This window comes from Coregonus clupeaformis, chromosome 21 (genome assembly GCF_020615455.1).
Source record: "Coregonus clupeaformis isolate EN_2021a chromosome 21, ASM2061545v1, whole genome shotgun sequence".
Classification (NCBI taxonomy): domain Eukaryota; kingdom Metazoa; phylum Chordata; class Actinopteri; order Salmoniformes; family Salmonidae; genus Coregonus; species Coregonus clupeaformis.
The window spans coordinates 14,895,296-14,916,691 of record NC_059212.1 but is presented as its reverse complement, the minus strand read 5'-3'; the positions used below and the strand labels follow the sequence as shown (position 1 = coordinate 14,916,691).

Here is a 21,396-nt window from a genome sequence, read left to right as displayed (position 1 = left end):
CATACCCATTGTTGCCTTAGTTAGCATTTACTGGTAGATATCATACGTTGAAACGTATTTCCTACCTACCGGCTACGGATGACATTCTTCTGTGAGCTGCTCCATGCCAAAACCACTTGAGAGCTGCCTGCTCTTGCTGCCTGCAGATGATATTCCGTTGAAACTAGGCAATGGCTATGTGTGCGGCGCGCATGTGAATATATTGCACGTGCTTTGCGATAGTGTAGGCTACTTGTGTGTAGGCTACTTTGTGCATGATTTCATGATTGTACTACATAATTGATAAGTCAGCAACGGTAATACCAGCGCACTCATGTAGGAGAGTGCACTTTTGGTAAAACATAAAGGGCCAGTGGGGTAGTGGAGGCTATACAGGTGTACGCCATATACCCACTTTTTTTTCAGTGGGCATTGCTTATTGCACTTCTTAATCCGATTAAGAAGTGCAATAAGCAATGCCCACTGAAAAAAAAGTGGGTATATGGCGTACACCTGTATAGCCTCCACTACCCCACTAGCCCTTTATGTTTTACCAAAAGTGCACTCTCCTACATGAGTGCGCTGGTATTACCGTTGCTGTTCTTTCAGCATCACGAAACTGTCACACACTAAAGGCCTAGGTCCAATAGGTTCGCCTCTGCGCAAACATGTCTATAATATATATAAAGACTGTTTCAAGAAAGGAGTGTATATATCTGGCGGTTTTATGCGCTTATAGAATGGAAGCTGATAATTATGAGTTTTTTTACTCCGCTGGTCTCCGGGAAGAAATTACGAGTTCTCACTGTCTGACACAGAGCACAAGACCGAGACACTCAAAATGTGGTCTCGAGCTACAACACTGGAGGGAGGTATTGGAGGACAATTATTAAAAACAGAGCTATCACTGTTCAACAATCCATAATTGTTTATATTCAATACATATTAAATAATGCAAGCAACCGTGACAAAACAGCATATTATAGTGCAGGTCAAGGCACAACTTGAAGTCAGCCAGGAGGTTATTCAATGACCATAGGCTGAAATGTTTGCAATTAATGATTTAGATTTGATGCATACACATTCTTGTAAAGGGTTGTAAACGTGTATCGCAAAATCCTTTTCCAGTATTTCAAAACCCTGGCGTGGTGTGTTCTTTTTGTTTTGTAACAGAGGGTATTTTGTTATTACTGCCATCAAAACTACACATCCCAAAATGCCATTCGTGTCAAGTGCGCGTGTATTAGACGTTTGCAGAGGGGGTTGAATTTGACGTAGATAGCGAAGCTAGCTAGCTTGCTATAGTGTGGAGTTGAAGCGCAGTTTGTAATTTTATCCATAAAATTCTCCAGATTTGCACAGTATGAGCAACGTTGGGTTTTCGGCTGTACGGGGGAGCACCTCAGAGGGACCTGATAAAGTTGACATGTCTTTAGGTAAGGCCGCTCGCCACACTTGATGTGGTGGTTACCAGAAGCTCGAGTTTGGTTGTTGTAACTAGCCACTGGCTAATGTTCGCATGTAACGTTAGCTAGCTAACTAAACGGTCATAATGTGTTATATAACTAAATATATTTATTTTACATACATTCCACTGTCTATTTCAAACTCTAAAAGCGCTTACTACTCTGGCAACTTTGTTAGCTAGCTGCGTTCATTCAATGCTACCAAGCCAGCTAACGCGTTAGCTACAGTAGCTAGTTAATATTTTGCAGGTCTATGAGTTTAACACTTAGCTATGTTCATTTATTTTGCCCATCAAAACGTCAGTGTGAATGATGAATGTAGCTAACTATAATGTACAAAGTCAGCCCAGACTTCCAAGAGTCAAACTTTAATTCATAAGCTTGGCATTTTGATTTTAACATTGACTAGAAAAAGAGCTCACTGACAAGTCAATTTATAATATTGTTTTGTTCTTCTTACTTCCCTAGATGATATCATTCGTCTGAACAAGAAAGAGCAACAAGCACGGAGGCCGGGCCTAGGGAACCGCAGGCCATTACAGAAGGGAAAGGGCTTTGTCCAAGGGAAACCAGTTGGCGCGAGAGCTGGGGGACAGTCCCAAAGAGGTGTGTACAGTAGCTTTGTTTGTGGTGCTCATTACTGCAGTTAGATTTCTATTGTTGAATAACTTCATACAATCATGCCTGTGATATTTTAAATGTCAGACTTTAGCTCCACTTATAATACCAATGAACTAGTTAGACCTGTCCAAGACATCACATTTGAATTGTCCACGTGTCATTTCCAGGAGGTGGTGTAGCAAGAGGGGGGGTAATGAGAGCTGGTGTTGGAAGAGGCCGGAAGATTCCCCCTCCGGTTGGTCGACGCCGGGGTCAAGGGGTCATCACTGGACTGGCGGCCCGGAAGACTGCAGCGGGACAGAAAGGCATCAGTCCGCTCAACCGACCGACTGTCAACCAGGTACTAAGGGCTCGTACATCTGCAACATGTTCATTAGGGCACACTAGCAAAATGTTGCACTCAGTTTTGGACCGTTTTCCTCTTTCATGCCTAATGAACACAACCCTTGTTGGGATCAAAGAGGAGGGGAGAGTTAGTTTCCAAAGGAACCCTCGCTCCTCTGCTCACCATCTCTATTTACGTTTTCCCTCTCAGAAGCCACGGCCCTTCAACAACCAGCCACGGCCCTTCAACAACCAACCACGGCCCTTCAACAACCAATCACGGCCCTTCAACAACCAATCACGGCCCATCAACAACCAATCGCGGCCCTTCAACAATCAATCGCGGCCTTTTATCCAATCAGCCCAATTCAGACAGACGCAAGGCCAGAGGAGGCCGTACAGACAGACAGATGTACAGAGAGGCCCCAACACGACGACACAGACGAGACCCATTCAGCTGCGGGGACGGTAACGAAATTACAATTGCAGCATTTACTCCTGGAATACTCCCCTCAATGAAATATGACCACGTCACACTGGCAGCCGGTCCGAATTTGCAATCTACCCCTTCCAGTTGGCCCTAACCCTTCAATGTTTGCAGATCTGTATAATTTAAGTAATTTGGTGGAAGCACCATATCAGGGTTTCCATTAGGAAAATGTGGCGGCGGACATTTGACTGGCAACATTTGAATTTACCGGACATTTTAGAAATGTACCAGACCCATGTGCATTGGGTGAGTAACCTGATTACGGCGTCCACCCACGGTGCTCAGAATGACGAATCATATTTAGAATATGGTAATTCATATTAACAGAACATGCAAGTCGAGAATGCAACGATGTGCAGTCCTTCTAACCTAATTCTGATGTGCACTTTAAACACGTTAGAATAACTGTCCACATTTACTTTTCTTGAGCCAACGACGATTAACAGCTTGTTGAGAAATAAATAGCATATTCCAAACAGACTATGGACAGTTGGGGGCCGATAGATCCGAAATTCATACAACCATTAGGCCTAGGCTAAACTTTTTTTTTTTAACGTTAAAAAGCAATCAGTCTGACGCAACAGATCAGAACGTTTAGCTTTAAATGTTGATTAATTATTATTTCTTCACATTATAAGCACAGCAATACGCACAAGGCAGTAGACTAGGAGCGAATGTTCGTTCTATAATAAAATAAGTGGGAAAACACCATTTTCAAAAGGGAACTGCAGATGTGAGCGCTTTCATGTGACAGAGATGACATTTTGAAGCAAGGTAAGATATGCCTCATAATATGTATTAAAACGTTAGTTTCAAACAATTAAGTATATGTTTTCAAAATGCATACTGCCTCCAGTTCATTGCAAAGTGGTGTGTGACGCGCTGATGAAGCCTGCCTTCTGTTGTCGTCGGTTCAAAACAACTTGGTGAGCTCTGACTTCCGACTTCAGTGTGTTCAAGACAACTGGGAACTGGGGGAAAAACGAGCTCCGACTGGGGAAAAATCGTTTGATCGGTCATCCAACTTGGAATTCCAACTCGGGAACTCAAGCCTCTTTCTAGAGCTCCAACTTTCCGACATGAAGATCACTGACGTCATGATTTTACCTAGTTGTCTTGAAAGCACCACAAGATGCTCCAGCAGCAGCTCTTGTGCTGTCTTACAGATTTTCCACTCAAAGGCTCTGTATGCTGTAGGCCTACACGTTTGATAAATAGTCTACATAACGAATATACTGTACATGCGCCAATTTAATTCCACTAGATTATGCAAATTAACCTATAGACTAATAAAAATGACCAGTCAAATGAATTTACATAGACTGATATTTCCATCAGTGAATAGGCTAAAAAGCATAAATTCGCAATGGGATTTTTTTCTTTGTGTTGGCCGCTGCCAATTTTATTTATCGGCTTTTCTATTTTTTGGGGGGGGGGGGACAAAAGCCGGCTATTACCGGCTAATTGAAACCCTGCGCCATATACACATCTTATACCTATCCAGGCCTGTAAAATCTGCAAACATCGAAGGGTTAACTTCAAGGCAAAAGGGTAGGGAACGAATTGGGACTGGCTCTGTCTGACACTGAGAATCACTGTCTCCTGTTAACGCTTTCCAAGTTATCTCCAATGACATTGCACAAACGAAGGACGTCATGGAACATTTTAATCTCCGTTCCTGTCTCAACCAACCATCCGTCTTGTGTTCTCCTTGTAGGCCCTTGCCCCCTGTCCATCAAACCCAGAGAGAAGCCCGCCAGGCCACATTTCTCTTCCACAGGGGCCTGAAGGTATGCTCTCTATTTGCTCGTAGGTGTCTGTGATCCTAGGCAGCCTTTTTTACAACAGACCCAGTGCATGAAAAGTTGTCTCACCTGTACGTTCTTCCATACTGCAGGTTCACACCCAGGTGCAGAAGCCAGCTCCAACCTCTCAACCCGCTACTCCAGTAAGATCTCGCCAGTGAGTATTTGACCTGTGTGTGTGTGGATTAGGGCTGCAAATATCCATGTTGCAAGAGGCTACGATATTTTGAAACGCCACTTAGCTGCCTACCGTTTTTTTAAAACTTTGGATTTATTGCTCGAGTTGATAGAGTTCTCTCTCCTCTTTTGGCCTCTTCCCAATCCCACACACACCAAGCCCCGCCTCCTGTCACTCAAGCAGGCAGTTCCTAATGCTCGAGATTCACTCTGCATCCATTGACCAAACAGCAGCATGCAGTCAACACATTTTTCAAACAATAACGATGCAGCTTTCCACTTTGCTTTTTAATATAAATCCACATATTTTCTATACTATTTGTTTGTGTAACTTGCTCTATTCAAAATGCTTGTTGGTCTTAGGCACATTTGCAGCTTGCTTGCTAATGGCCCCGTGTAGCTCAGTTGGTAGAGCATGGCGCTTGCAACGCCAAGGTTGTGGGTTCGATTCCCACGGGGGGCCAGTATGAAAATGTATGCACTCACTAACTGTATGTCGCTCTGGATAAGAGCGTCTGCTAAATGACTTAAATGTAAAACATTTGTTTGCCCCTAATGCTAATTGCTAACGTTAGCTAGCTAGCTGGATCCACTGAGATAGGGCAAACGTTTACTCTAATACAGACTACTACCAGTGGTGGAGTGCAACAGCTTGTTCTTAATCAGAGGATAAGGCGAATAATATTCTAAAATCTAATTAGGGTCCCATGGGAATCACTGACCACCACTTTGGTTCCTACTGTCACAAGCATCTCATCCCTTACTTTTTCATTTGTTGTCATGCCCAACAAAACTGCATTCCAAGTGCCCAATGTATTCCAAGTTCCAACCATAAAATTATATTGATCATTCTATTCTAAATGAGATTTTTTTTGCCCATATCGTGCTGTCCTAGTGTGGATGGATGTTTGTGTGTGAGAGAATGAACACATTGAATGTCACCTCTTGACAGACCACATTCCTCTGTATAATATAGTGCACCCTCATCATTCTTGAAGACCACAAATGTTACCTTTGCTTGTCATTGTCCACAGGTTGTCTTACGCTATGTTGTCTGTGGCCGTTTGCCTGTCTGTCCACCAGGTGGCGCACGTCAACAAACAGCAGTGGGATCCTGACTGTTTCCATCGACAACCCCACTGCCACCATGACACAGCCTGAGTGAGTCCCATTATGAGCTGACACAGACCGCTATCAGAACAGAGGCTGATTGAATACACAGGACCAGTAGTTTTTCCTTAACATATGACCTGATCATAATGAAGGGCCAGAGTTTTCCCTGGCCAATTCACATAGGAAATACTATTGGGCCTAGATAAACAACCACTCACCATGTATTTTCTTCTCTGTTCCCCAAGGCCTCCCAGTGCTTGGTCCCTGCACCCCTCGGCACCCATCAGCCCTGCCCCAGTCAAGGTGGAGGAGGAGAAGAAACCAGTCCCACCTAAAGGTGTCCCCCTGCAGTTTGACATCAACAGCGTGGGGAAACAGGTGAGAATAAGATACAAGTGCACAATCACACAGAGGCTGCGTTTACACAGGCAGCCCAATTCTGAGCTTTTGCCCAATTATTGGCAGAAGATCTGATTGGTCAAAAGACTGATTACTGGGAAAAGATCAGAATTAGCCTGCCTGTGTAAATGCAGCCCAAGTGGCTCAGATCTTGTTCTGATTAGCATTAGTATACATTTTATGAACGGTTGTTTGAACTGAGTAGTCAAGAGTATAACTCCCCCAAGTGGTTCAAAATCAAGGTTTCACCCTGTGAATTGGTGAATACAGGGTCCTATGCATTAGGGCACGCTGTATCAAAACGTGAAACTGTTTTAAAACGTGCACTGCAAAGGTAGACAAGCGTTTCGTATTGAACAAGTTCAGATAGTGCCTCCCTGTGTCGGCCAGTTTGCCTCTATTGTGCCTAGTTAACATGACCCAGTTGTGTGAAGTGAATTAATTGTTTTCTGACAAGCTTTCTCTATCCAACTGTTATCACAGCAGACGGCGATTACTTTGAATGAGCGATTCCGCATCCTGAAAGACCAGCGCATCGCCACTGCGCAGACCAGCAAAGGCAGCCGATTTGTCACCGTTGGTTAAGCCAATAATACAAAGGACACCTTTGTGTCCCACTCACAGACAGACACGCACACTGACCCCCACTTACCTGGTGAGCTGGAACCTTTCAAAAGGTCCCTGCGCTGATCTTAAGCTGATTCTCCCGAGTGACTTTCCTCATGGAGCAGCAGAAAGAGATAGATATACAAAGTGCACTACTCCTCAAATGTGAGAACTATATACGGGTGCAATTATCGTGGAAGATTTGTATTTTTTTTGTACCGTGATAGGACACTATCATTATTCTTAACAATGTATACTGAACAAAAATATAAACGCAACATTTAACAATTTCAACGATTTTACTGAGTTACAGTTCATATAAGGAAATCAGTCAATTTAAATAAATAAAGTAGGCCCTAATCTATGGATTTCACATGACTGGGCAGGGGCGCAGCCATGGGTGGATCTGGGAGGGCATAGGCCCACCCACTGGGGAGCCGGGCCCAGCCTATCAGAATGAGTTTGACCCCACAAAATGGCTTTATTATAGACAGAAATACTCCTCAGCTTCATCAGCTGTCCGGGTAGCTGGTCTTGGACTATCCCGCAGGTGAAGAAGCTGGATGTGGAGGTCCTGGGCGTGTGTGGTTACACGTGGTCTGCGATTGTGAGGCCGGTTGGACGTACTGCCAAATTCTCTAAAACAACGTTGGAGGCGGCTTATGGTAGAGAAATGAACATCCAGTTCTCTGGCAACAGCTCTGGTGGACATTCCTGCAGTTGGCATGCCAATTGCACGCTCCCTCAAAACCTGAGACATTTGTGGCATTGTGTTGTGACACAACTGCACATTTTAGAGTGGCCTTTTATTGTCCCCAGCACAAGGTGCACCTATGTAATGATCATGCTGTTTAATCAACTTCTTGAAATGCCACACCTGTCAGGAGGATGGATTATCTTGGCAAAGGAGAAATGCTCACTAACAGGGATGTAAACAAATTTGTGCACAACATTTGAGAAATATTTTTGTGTATATGGAACATTTCTGGGACCAACACTTTACATGTTCAGTTTGTATTTTTGTTCAGTATACTTAGCCGTTGTCTTCAGGAGCTCAACATCTGTCAGGACATAAAGGAAAATGTTTTTTCTCACATGGAGTGCAGCTGTGGGAGTTATACTGAAGGCCATTGGAATAATGTTTTTCAAAGGGATGTTGCTTTGTGTCAGTAGGAAAGAGTTTTGTTTAGTGTATGTTTTTTTTGACACATTTTTTAAATACTGTTTGTTTTATGTTCCAAATAAAGAAATGTGGCACATTGTTTCCCCCTCTGTAGCTAGGTTTCCATCCAATTCGTGACAGATTTTCATGCGAATATTCAAAGATCTGCATTAGGAAAATATACACATTTTCCCACCAGTGTTTTTCCACCAAACTGACTTGTTGCAGATAAAAATATCAGTGGTGCGTGATGACGTAGTGCACACAATTTACTTTTCCGCTGAAGTGTTCATGTACCGAATAAAAATCAAAAGTTAATTGTGTTTCCATTGCATTTTCAACTCGATTGATAGTTTTGTCACAAACTGTTGCGTTAAATAGCAAATGTGCCTACTCTGGTCTTGGCATGTGGGCTCTAGACAACAGCTCACAGATACGGTGCGGGTAGGTTGTGCAAGTAGGCTAGTCTACATGATGAGATTATTATGGATAAAAGCAAGAGTATTTGTCAAACATCGGTCACCAGAATAAGACCCTCGATATTTATTGGAAAGGAGCATTCAGATCACCGTGCACTTTCACCACCCTGTGAAGTTCATAACTTATTTTATCTTATTTTAGCCTAATAAACTGCATGGTTTCCCGAGTCGTAGTTGGAGGACCACATCATGTCATCGCATGACTCCCAAGTTGACGTAGATATATGATGGTTATTATATCAATATTTGTGCAGAAAGGTGTTTCCACTGCCATTTCTCGCATAATTAATTGTAGAGACAAAAATAACCCACCATGTCGAACAAAAAAATTATCTGTCTGCGTTAATAAAATTGCACTGAAACTACCTGTTTCCATCACAGCTGTTGTGATTTTTTTATTATACGGTATGACTTTACTCGCATAAAAACTGTTGATGGAAACGTGGTTTATGTAGAAAAATTAAGTGCTCAAGTATTTTTGTCCAATACAATCCTTAACCACAGTTCACGTCACCTTTGATTCCCCTCATAGGTGTAAAATAACGGAATTTATGTAACACAAACGTGGTAAAAACGTGTATTTTTTGGTTCTGATAAATGTGGGCTGCTGTCCTATATGAAATGTTTGTCGCTGTACCTGTGGCATTTTTTTGCTACCTTTTCATACCCAAGTAGAAAACTGTAAGCAGGTTTCCATCCAACCTTTATATGTGAGTGAAGTACACGTCGCATAGAAAATGTCACGACAGGCCTGATGGAAACAGCTAATTTGTCGGAAACTTTCCAGATGTCGACAAAACAAAGCACGCTAGAGAAGGTGGGATTTTTTTGTGTCGGTTAAATGAATTATGCGAGAAATATCAGTGGAAACGACTATGCGCAAATATTGAAATAACCATCATATCGAAGTAAAGAGTCATGTGATGATATGATGTATTGTCCTCCCACTCAGGGACGGATTATTTGGGGCCCAGATTGATTATGACGTCTTCATATGCTATGTTAAAATGTGTAGAATTGCAAAAAAGTAGCTTTAAAACTGAAAATGTTTCTCAGCCTAATGGCAAAATGTGTAGAATAGCAGGAAATAAGCTTTAAAACTGCAAAATGTTCTCTCATCCTCATGGCAAAATGTGAAGAATAGCATGAGATGATTTATAAAACAGCACATTTTCTCTCCGCCCCATAGCAAAATGTGTAGAATTGCAGGAAATTAGCTTTAAAACTGCAAAATTGTCTCTCAGCTTCATGGAAAAATATGTAGAATAGTATTATAAACTGCACATTTTTCTCTGCCCCATGGCAAAATGTGTTGAAATGTAGGAAGTTAGCTGTTAAAAGTGGTAGTCCGGCCCTGCTCCCACTACAACTCGGGAAAGCATGCAGTTTATTAGGCTACAGATGAAATAAGTTCTGATGAACTTCACAGGGTGGTGAAAGTGCACAGTGATGAGCTTGATGCTCTTTCCAATAAATAGCCTAGAGGGTCTTATTCTGGTGACATGATGATCAATGCTTGGCTGTCATTTGACAAATAAAAACAATCTTGCTCTTTTGTCCATAATAATATAATGTAGGAAGCCAGAGGCGTCATGTCCATAGGGGGCATGTGCCCCCTAAGATTTGTCCTTAGTTTATTTTTTTGTAAAACAAAACATTTTGTTTCTCTGTAATACTACTAGCCACCTAGCAATTGTATGAAGTTGGCTTTATCTTGCACAGATAGATTCCCAATCTCCCAAACTCATAACTAGCTACCAAGAAGCCATTTCAGGCTATCAATCAAGTTAGAGTAGCTAGCTTGTCTAACTATGCCTGCTGGCAAGTTGGTAGAAAATAAAAAGGTGGGTAAACTGTGTTTACCCTCCACTACACCACTGCTACAGAGCATACACAGTGTTTAATATAGAAAATATATTCCTTAGGAAAACACTATCCTGTCAGTACCTGAACAGATGCTGTTGCGCTAGGCTAGCCACCAAACATTTGCTACCCATTTTATTTTAGGAGAGCAGTATGCCTCCAAAAGTTTGGTAGGGATCAAAGAGAAAGAGGGGGAATTGGTTGGTAGGCTCCCATTCATATTGTTTTTATTCTGTAGCAGTTGTCTCTTTGGCCTTGAATGCAACAGAAATGGCAAAAACACAAGACAGAGTGTGTCCCAAATGGCACCCTATTCCCTGTATAGTGCACTACTTTTGACCATAGCCCTGTTGTTACTTTGGCTCAACATGGATTCTTGCATCATAATGGGGTAGGCTATTAAAGGTCAGAATAGCTGTTTATAACTCAAACACCGGTTTTATGATTTTCTGGACAACCTGCTGTTAGCCTACTACTACAGCTTGCCACTTGCTTGTGATCATGTATCGTCATAGCCCATTACTTCGGATCTCATCTGCGGAGAGCCAAGCCATGGACATCCCACACACTCCCAAAGCCGCTTGGGTGACCAGCAGGGACGGATCAGAATGCAGCCTCACCAGCATATGCTCCAGTACCAGCACCAATGAGTCCTGGCCCTTCTCGGTCTACCCGAGGAGCGGTACCATCGCTGGAGATGGTGAGAAAGGAGTCCGGTAAGCGCCGGGCCAGGTCGGCCCAATCACTGGGCTCCGGTGCCTCGGAGCAGAACCTCGCCAGCACCCAGAGGAGGTTGCGCCCATCCTGGTCCACCATATCACCCAGGCCGTGCCCGAGGAGACTCCAGGAGGTGAGAGCTGAGCTGGTCGAGGATGACGCACCTAACCCCGCCAAGAAGTCCTTCTGGAAGAGGCTGCGAGGTTACTTCAAGAGGAAGAAGACCCGTGCCAAGAAAACTGAGGTGCAGCAAGAGGAGGAGGACGCAGATGAAGATATGACCAGGGTATGCTGCTTCCACTACCTGGATTTCCTGAAATTTCTCAGAAAATAATGTTTTCAATGTTTCATTAATAAATAAATACTAATTATAAAACGTATACTCGTGTTTTTTATGACACAAATTAATTGAAAATTCAGGTTGGGTTATTATAGGTATTCAAGCTCTTCATAAAATGTTCAGAAATAGGCTACAATATCAGCCATGTGGAGTGTCCAACTGCTATGACATCGTTAATAGTCAAGTCATGAAGGGACACTCAGGACAAACATTTTCAGCAAAATAAACACATTTGAGAACACTTATAAAAGAATCTGACTGAGGGTTTGTTCTGTACAGGTCACAGGTAATTTCAGAGGAGCCAGGGGCTGATTTGGGATTGGGCATCTTTTCAGACCGAATCATTCAGTAAGGAATGAGTCACTCTCGACAAGCTGGCAAACCAGTCTTGTAGGAAGGAAAGTGTAGGCCAATCCCAAATCCTCCCCTAAACTCTGCGCCCTATAAACGGGTCGGTTGTTTAGCAACAAAACCGATGCGTGCACAACTATGGGGCAAAACAGACGGGATTGGCTTAGACTATTAACATGTAAACTATATTATGTTACCAAATGTTTATTTAAAACATAAATACATTTGCACAATGAGCACTTGTCTCCTTTAAATACATAATTACAGTCGTTTGTTAGTTAGCGAATATTAGCATAGACATGAAATCAGTCGGAACACCTCAAAACATGGTATCAAGAACAAGATACGAGCCACCTACGACTCCCAGCATGGCAGCTTCTTGTCATCGTGGCTAGCCATCCGACCGTTCAGAATCATAACACGCCTTACAGCCACATGGATGCACGCACATCATTTGTGCCGTTGTCAGCCAACCAGTCTATGCACTTGTGGAGATCTGAGAGGATTTGATTGGTATAAGCAATATAGTGAAACTCTCACCTAGCCTATCAGAGGGCAAGGTGGAGCTATTACCAGTTAGATTACACCTGTCAATTCCTCTTAGCTCCTAGGTGCTGGGTTTAGGGAATGATTGGGCCCATTACTCCTCTCTGGTTAATAAGTGTGTGACGTTTGCTAGAAGCAAACAAATTAGAAATGGTACATTCTTTAGGCATTTATGGAGAGAGACTAATTACACACAGTTCTGTAGTTTCCTAATGGGTAGTCATTTCACAAAAAATACTCCGGTTTTCACACAATTTGAATCTGAATATTGCATTTATTTAAATAGATACAAATTTGCAATGTAACAAAACTATTGGCATATGAAATTCAAACACCATTTAAATGAACAAAACATGGCTCACTTCATTTTTTGCAGCTAGTGTCTAACACTAGTTTGTGTCACTCAACCAAAACCCTAGTCTCGATGTCTTTTTCCCATTTACACTGTTCACAGATCTTACAATAAGAGTGCTGAATAAAAATGAGGTAAGAAAGTGGTTTGAAGATTACAGATCATGCAGAACATGCTAAACAGCAACAAAAATATTTTGTTGTGAAGGACAAAAAGTAACAAAAAATACATAGAAGTGTGCAAAATAATAATCGAATTACACAGCTTTGCATCTTTGGTTACAAAGTAGGTTTTGAACGATTTCACAGCATTTTTTGCCCCCATCCCGGAAACAAATGCACAAGAAGACAGGGTAGGGGCGGGGAAGTATGGCAATAAACTTTCAATTTTTGAGACAAAGAAACTAGCAATTGGATTGGAAGTTATCTTCGTCAAAATAGCCTACCGCAGACTCATGTTCAGATTTCCTGTCACATGAGTTGGTGTTCACCTGTACAAACTTTTCTATGCGCATAATACTTTACACTCTATACAAAATGTACATTCAAACTAGATCTTGACTGATGCGGATTAACAATTCCATTGTAAAACAGCCCATTTAGTGTTAGACATGTATGTCAGAGTTTCTTTATTGTTGCCTACATATTCAACTGGTTAATGTAATAAACTGCCCATTGGATGTACGGCCAATTTTTTTAAACACTAATGACCCCAAAAAGTAATAAAGCAGAAAAAAAGGCTCAATGTTTTTTTTTTTTTTTTTTTTGTGTGTGACATTGTTCCTTTATGAAAATAGCAGCCCAGTAATAAATAAACATTAACAGTAGAACTTTAGACTGATGCATGGATTGGACTTATGTCGAAGAAGAAATGGCGGCGCGGCTCCGAAAATAGATCTCTCCCACTTCTTACTTACAACATGAAACTGCAAGGCTAAAAATAAACCCCTTCCCGACTTGATTCTCTTTAAAAAAAATAATCTCTGGGACGCTCTGATTCGTCCTCGTGAGCTGCATCACTCCTCTGTGAGTTGCCCCTGCCTGGGGATCGGGCAAAGCCTCTGGTCCACAGGCTCTGACCCAGCACTCAATCTGTCCAAGCTCCAGCATGGCGCCCCACAAGAAAAGCCCCCCTTTCTCTCTCTCTCATACTCTCTCTTGCTCGATGATTGTATTAACACTGGGAAGGCCGAACAGCCGGCATACAGTACACACACGCACACAGACACACTGAAGCACTGCTCTTGGTTGTGGTGGTCAAGCTGGTGGTGAACAAGACAATATAGTTTTTTGCTTCATATGCTAATTTAGAATTGGAGGATGTTTTCTCATTTTTTTCTCGCCCCTCTCCTGTCGCGGAGAGAGAGAGGGAGGGAGGATGCACTTCAAACGGAGTTGACGTTGGGCTGCGGTTGCTGCGAAGGTGGGGGCTGGCTGGCGTCGAGCTGGAGCTGGGGTTGGTGGAGCTGGGGCTGTTGAGGCCGAGGCTGCAGTTGCTGGGAAGGGACCTGAAGCAGCACTTGAGGCTGGGGTTGAAGTTGCTGGGACTGGGGTTGGAGATGCTGGATTTGAGGCTGGGCCTGGAGCGGAGGCTGTGTTTGAAGCTGGACCTGTGGTGGAGCCTGTAGTTGTAGTTGCGGCTGGCCTTGGCTCACCCCTTGCTGGGGAGGTGTGCTGCAGGAGGAGATTGTGTCGGCCGGCCGGACAGAGAGCTGAGACAGCTGGTCGCTGTTGGCCAGGGATTTCAGCACAGCGTTCTCCTGCTCCAGCATAGAGTTCCTCTCAAACAGCTCCTTGATCTGCTCCTTCAGCACCTCCACCTCCTCACGCACCGCATACATCAGATGGCTTTTCACCAGGTCCTGAAGAGAGAGAAAACAGGGGACACACTATTAGCATTTAGCTCGCTAACAGCCATTACGAGAGGACAGAACAGAAAACAACTAGCCTATGCACAGTAACTGTGAACAAAGCAAACCCTGTAGGCTAAATAATGGCTCTAACATGCACAAAATTCAGCCATAAGACAGACCACAGTTTATGTTCGTTTACGTCCTCGTCATCTACACAGCGACCAGCTCAGAGCAGGGAAACTCTAGATGGCAACCTATTTTAATTAGTTTAGTTTTTTAGTTAAGTACCAAGGAGAGACCTAAACCAGTGGCACTTGAGGAAATGAGTTGATATTCATTCCTTACCAATACAGTGGTTCCATTTCAACACGACTGTTTAAAATGAAAATGACAGCAAAATATGATCCTATAAAATGAATATGATTCAATAAAAACCCTTACCATGGCCTGTTCTATTTTATTATCAATGGCAACAACACTGGCTCCAGAGGCACTGTAAAAAGGAAGAGAGGAGAATATTAGAATGAAGACAATCACAGGTGAATTATTCAACCAATCATTATTATGGTCATATGATGAAAATAGAGGTCTTTGACCACGCACAGCAATGTGTTCTCCAAATATTCTCGTTAGCCTCGCAAGGGGAGGGTGCTGTAGTAGCCTATTGAAAACCGGGGATCCAATAATTAAACCACATTTTTCTCTGAGCAATTGTATTAGTAAAAAATCATATTATTTGTAATACATATATATTTTTTACAGTATTTGTATTTTTTGCTTATCTTTATAAAGGGATCCAATAATTCCGGACCCCACTGTATATACTGTGCTTTCACAATCACGAGTTGAATGTGCAACGGAAACTGACAAAACTACAGCTAACACATCGTGTGACCCCTGTCCATGAAAGTTATGAGGACCAGAATGGAAATAAGTCTCAACTTATTTTTGTATCCTCAACAATTGCATTGTTGTACTCTCATTGCTGACGCAACCATGTATTTTAAATCTATCAAATAAAATGCATTCATTCAACGTCAGGTGACCTTTTATCGTCTATTGTCCCGTAACTCACTTCATATTTAATTTTTATTGGCCAGTCTGATATATGGCTTTTTCTTTGCAACTCTGCCTAGAAGGTCAGCATCCCGGAGTCGCCTCTTCACTGTTGATGTTGAGACTGGTGTTTTGCGGGTACTATTTAATGAAGCTGCCAGTTGAGGACCTGTGAAGCATCTGTTTCTCAAACTAGACACTCATGTATTTGTCCTCTTGCTCAGTTGTGCACCGGGGCCTCCCACTCCTCTTTCTATTCTGGTTAGAGCCAGTTTGCGCTGTTCTATGAAGGGAGTAGTACACAGCGTTGTACGAGATCTTCAGTTTCTTGGCAATTTCTCGAATGGAAGCGCCTTCATTTCTCAGAACAAGAATAGACTGACGAGTTTCAGAAGAAAGTTATTTGTTTCTGGCCATTTTGAGCCTGTAATCGAACCCACAATTGCTGATGATCCAGATACTCAACTAGTCTCAAGATGGCCAGTTTTATTGCTTCTTTAAATCAGCACAACAGTTTTCAGCTGTGCTAACATAATTGCAAAAGGGTTTTCTAATGATCAATTAGCTTTTTAAAATGATAAACTTGGATTAGCAAACACAACGTGCCATTGGAACACAGGACTGATGGTTGCTGATAATGGGCCTCTGTCCGCCTATGTAGCTATTCCATTACATATCAGCCGTTTCCAGCTACCATAGCCATTTACAACATTAACAATGTCTACACTGTATTTCTGATCAATTTGATGTTATAGGTCCGCGGGCATACAAAAGGGCCGCCAGTTGCCAGCCCTGACCTTAATCATTGCATGCAGGAGAGGGAGGGAGCTGACTTGCAAGTAGCAAATGGAGTAAACTATAAAAACGGACATTACACGCGCCGGAGTTGCGTATCACATTTAACAAACCAAACATTGAAGTACAGTTATAGACGGTAAAATAAAAACCCAAACCGGTCCATATATAAATACCGGTATATAGTAAAATACGGTATACCGTCCAGCCCTATTTCACACTGCTCTCTCCCACCTGGACAAGAGGAATACCTGTGAGAATTCTGTTAATTGACCACAGCTCAGTGTTCAATGCCATAGTCCTCTCCAAGCTCATCACCAAGCTCAGGACCCTGGGACTGAACACATCCCTCTGCAACTGGATCCTGGACTTCCTGAAGGGCCGCCCCCAGGTTATTACAAAGCATGCGCATCATTACAAAGCATGCACATCAGTTTTGTGTTTTTTTGTTGGTATAATTTTAGCAACCAAAACTGTTTTGGCTGGTAAAAAAAATCTGAGTGGCTGGTAGATTTTAAATATTTTAGGCTCTGCAGAGGAAGGCCCGAAAAATTGCTTAAGACTTCAGCCACCTAAGCTATGGAATGTTCTCTCCGCTACATTCCGGCAAGTGGACGAACAGGCTCCGAGACAGCTTCAATTCTCAAGCCATGAGACTGCTGAATAGTTCATTGAATGGTTACCCGGACTATCTGCATTGACTTTATTTTGCACTAACTCTACGCACACTCACAGGACTCTATACACACAAATATTCTTGCTGTTACTTTATTTTGTACTTTTATTATTATCTATTCTAATATTCCCTTTATCCCTGCCTACATGTACATACAATGCCTTCGAAAAGTATTCAGACCCCTTGACCTTTTTCACATTTTGTTACATTACAGCCTTATTCTAAAATGGATTAAATAAACGTTTTTCCTCAGCAATCTACACACAATACCCAATAATGAAAGCGAAAACAGGTTTTTTGAAATTTTTGAAAATGTATAAAAAAAAGAAACCTTATTTACATAAGTATTCAGAACCTTTGCTATGAGACTCAAAATTTAGCTCAGGTGCATCCTGTTTCCATTGATCATCCTTGAGATGTTTCTACAACTTGATTGGAGTCCACCTGTGGTAAATTCAATTGATTGGACATGATTTGGAAAAACACAAACCTGGAATATGGCGCAGACGGAGATCGCGGCCTCGCGACTAGCTCTTAGGAAACTTTGCGGTATTTTGTTTTTTAATTTATAATTTTGTACTTTATTAGCTCAGGAAATGTTTGGGAAGAACTATTGGATATCAGAGCAGCGGTAACTCACCAGAACTACCAGCATTACGACCAGGAATACGACTTCCCCTAAGCAGTTCCTTTGTTCGCTCTCCCCAGAGCAATTGAACTGATTCCAGAGGCCGACCCAAAACATCGCCAGCAGAGGAGAGGCACTCGAGGCGGCCTGCTGGTTCGACTTAGGAGGCGTGTGCACCACCCACCGCTTCCGAATATATTACTTGCTAATGTTCAGTCTTTGGATAACAAAGTTGATGAGCTCAGGGCAAGGATTTCTTTCCAGAGAGACATCAGGGCCTGTAACATACTTTGTTTCACGGAAACATGGCTCTCTCGGGATACTCTGTCGGAATCGGTCCAGCCAGGGGGATTCTCAGTTCATCGCACAGATAGGAATAAATATCTCTCCGGGAAGCAGAAGGGCGGAGGTGTGTGTTTCATGATTAACGACTTATGGTGTAATTGTAGTAACATACAGGAACTCAAGTCCTTTTGTTCACCCGACCTAGAATACCTCAATAAAATGCAGACCATATGATCTCCCAAGATAATTTTCCTCCGTTATAGCCACGGCCGTTTATATCCCCCCTAAAGCCGATACCACGACGGCCCTCGAGGAACTACACTGGACTTTATGCAAACTGGAAGCCATATATCCTGAGGCCGCATTTATTGTAGCTGGGGATTTTAACAAAGCAAATTTGAGGACTAGGCTGCCGAAGTTCTATCAACATATCGACTGTAGTACTCGCGCTGCTAAAACTCTATATCACAGTTATTCAAACTTCCGCAAAGCTTACAAGGCCCTCCCCCGCCCTCCTTTCGGCAAATCTGACCACGACTCCATTTTGCTTCTCCCTTCCTATAGGCAGAAGCTCAAACAGGAAGTACCCGTGCTAAGGACTATTCAACGCTGGTCTGACCAATCGGAATCCACGCTTCAGGATTGTTTTGATCACACGGACTGGGATATGTTCCGGGTAGCTTGCAAAAATAATTGACGAATACACCGATACCGTAACTGAGTATATAGGAGATGTCGTACCCACTTTGACTATTCAAACCTACCCTAACCAGAAACCGTGGATAGATGGCAGCATTCGCGTGAAACTGAAAGCGTGCACCACCGCATTTAACCATGGCAAGGTGACTAGGAATATGGCAGAATACAAACTGTGTAGTTATTATCTCCGCAAGGCAATCAAACAAGCAAAACGCCAGTATAGAGACAAAGTGGAGTCGCAATTCAATGGCTCAGACACGAGACGTATGTGGCAGGGTCTACAGACAACCACGGACTATAAAAGGAAAACCAGCCACGTCGCCGAGACCGACATCTTGCTTCCGGACAAGCTAAACACCTTCTTCGCCGCTTTGAGGATAACACAGTGCCACCGACGCGGCCTGCTACCAAGGACTGTGGGGCTCTCCTTCTCTGTGGCCGACATGAGTAAAACATTTAAACGTGTTAACCCTCGCAAGGCTGCCGGCCCAGACGGCATCCCTAGTCGCATCCTCTGAGCATGCGCAGACCAGCTGGCTGGTGTGTTTACGGACATATTCAATCTCTCCCTATCCCAGTCTGCTGTCTCCACATGCTTCAAGATGGCCACCATTGTTCCTGTACCCAAGAAAGCAAACGTAACTGAACTAAACGACTAACGCCCCGTAGCGCTCACCTCTGTCATCATGAAGTGCTTTGAAAGACTAGTCAAGGATCATATCACCTCTACCTTACATGCCACCCTAGACCCACTTCAATTTGCATACCACCCCAATAGATCCACAGACGATGCAATCGCCATCACTCTGCACACTGCCCTATCCCATCTGGACAAGAGGAATACCTATGTAAGAATGCTGTTCATTGACTATAGCTCAGCCTTCAACACCATAGTACCCTCCAAGCTCATCATTAAGCTTGAGGCCCTGGGTCTGAACCCCGCCCTGTGCAACTGGGTCCTGGACATTGACGGGCCGCCCCCAGGTGGTGAAGGTAGGAAACAACACCTCCACTTCGCTGATCCTCAACACTGGGGCCCCACAAGGGTGCGTGCTCAGCCCACTCCTGTACCAAGCATGCCTCCAACTCAATCATCAAGTTTGCAGACGACACAACAGTAGTAGGCTTCATTACCAACAATGACGAGACAGCCTACAGGGAGGAAGTGAGGGCTCTGGGAGTGTGGTGCCAGGAAAATAACCTCTCCCTCAACGTCATCAAAACAAAGGAGATGATCGTGGACTTCAGGAAACAGCAGAGGATGCACCCCCCATCCACATCGACGGGACCGCAGTGGAGAAGGTGGAAAGCTTCAAGTTCCTTGGCGTACACATCACTGACAAACTGAAATGGACCACCCACACAGACAGTGTGGTGAAGGCACAACAGATCCTCTTCAATCTCAGGAGGCTAAAGAAATTTGGCTTGGCACCTAAAACCCTCACAAACTTTTACAGATGCACAATTGAGAGCATCCTGTCGGGCTGTATCACCGCCTGGTACGGCAACTGCACCGCCCGCAACCGCAAGGCTCTCCAGAGGGTGGTGCGGTCTGCACAACGCATCACCGGGGGCAAACTACCAACCCTCCAGGACACCTAAAGCACCCGATGTCACAAGAAGGCCAAAAAGATCATCAAGGACATCAACCACCTGAGCCACTGCCTGTTCACCCCGCTATCATCCAGAAGGTGAGGTCAGTACAGGTGCATCAAAGCTGGGACCGAGAGACTGAAAAACAGCTTCTATCTCAAGGCCATCACTAGCACATTAGAGGCTGCTGCCTATAGACATAGACTAGAAATCACTGGCCACTTTAATAATGTTTACATATCTGCATTACTCATCTCATATGTTTATACTGTATTCTATACTACTCTACTGTATCCTAGTCCATGCTGCTCTAACATCGCTTGTCCATATATGTATATATTCTTCATTTATTCCTTACTTAGATTTGTGTGTATTGGGTATATGTTGTGAAATTGTTAGATATTACTTGTTAGATATTACTGCAGTTTCGGAGCTAGAAGCACAAGCATTTCGCTACACCCACAATAACATCTGCTAAACACGTGTATGTGACCAATAACATGTGATTTGATTTGATTTGATAAGGTCCCACAGTTGACAGTGCATGTCAGAGCAAAAACCAAGCCATGAGGTTGAAGGAATTGTCCGTAGAGCTCCGAGACAGGATTGTGTCGAGGCACAGATCTGGGGAAGGGTCCCCAAGAACACAGTGGCCTCCATCATTCTTCAATGGAAGAAGTTTGGAACCACCAAGACTCTTCCTAGACCTGGCCGCCCGGCAAAACTGAGCAATCGGGGGAGAATCACTCTGACAGAGCTCTAGAGTTCCTATAATAAAAAATAATAATATGCCATTTAGCAGACGCTTTTATCCAAAGCGACTTACAGTCATGCGTGCATACATTTTTGTGTATGGGTGGTCCCGGGGATCGAACCCACTACCTTGGCGTTACAAGCGCCGTGCTCTACCAGTTGAGCTACAGAGGACCACACTGTTCCTCTGTGGAGACGGGAGAAACTTCCAGAAGGACAACCATCTCTGCAGCACTCCACCAATCAGGCCTTTATGGTAGAGTGGCCAG

At 43.4% G+C, this 21,396-nt stretch overlaps 2 protein-coding genes across 3 annotated transcripts in view; one reads left to right on the top strand and one right to left on the bottom strand.

Moving 5' to 3' along the window:
• The first annotated feature begins 1,222 nt into the window (after positions 1 to 1,222).
• On the top strand, positions 1,223 to 7,303 carry LOC121534967 (UAP56-interacting factor). The gene is made up of 9 exons (XM_041841613.1): positions 1,223 to 1,415; positions 1,914 to 2,051; positions 2,234 to 2,406; positions 2,602 to 2,858; positions 4,598 to 4,670; positions 4,778 to 4,842; positions 5,946 to 6,023; positions 6,221 to 6,353; positions 6,858 to 7,303. The coding sequence occupies exons 1-9, from the start codon at positions 1,343 to 1,345 to the stop codon at positions 6,957 to 6,959; spliced, it is 1,092 nt and encodes a 363-aa protein (XP_041697547.1). The 5' UTR covers positions 1,223 to 1,342; the 3' UTR covers positions 6,960 to 7,303.
• A 5,395-nt stretch (positions 7,304 to 12,698) lies between these two features.
• Positions 12,699 to 21,396, bottom strand: part of LOC121534966 (TSC22 domain family protein 2-like) — a 54,358-nt gene continuing 45,660 nt past the window's right edge. For both annotated transcript variants that reach the window (XM_041841610.2, XM_041841611.2), the window contains 2 exons: positions 15,084 to 15,135; positions 12,699 to 14,651 (listed from right to left, as the gene is read on the bottom strand). In XM_041841610.2, coding sequence (XP_041697544.1) covers positions 14,175 to 14,651; positions 15,084 to 15,135 — 529 coding nt within the window. In that variant the 3' untranslated portion in view covers positions 12,699 to 14,174. The remainder of the gene's footprint in view (positions 14,652 to 15,083; positions 15,136 to 21,396) is intronic.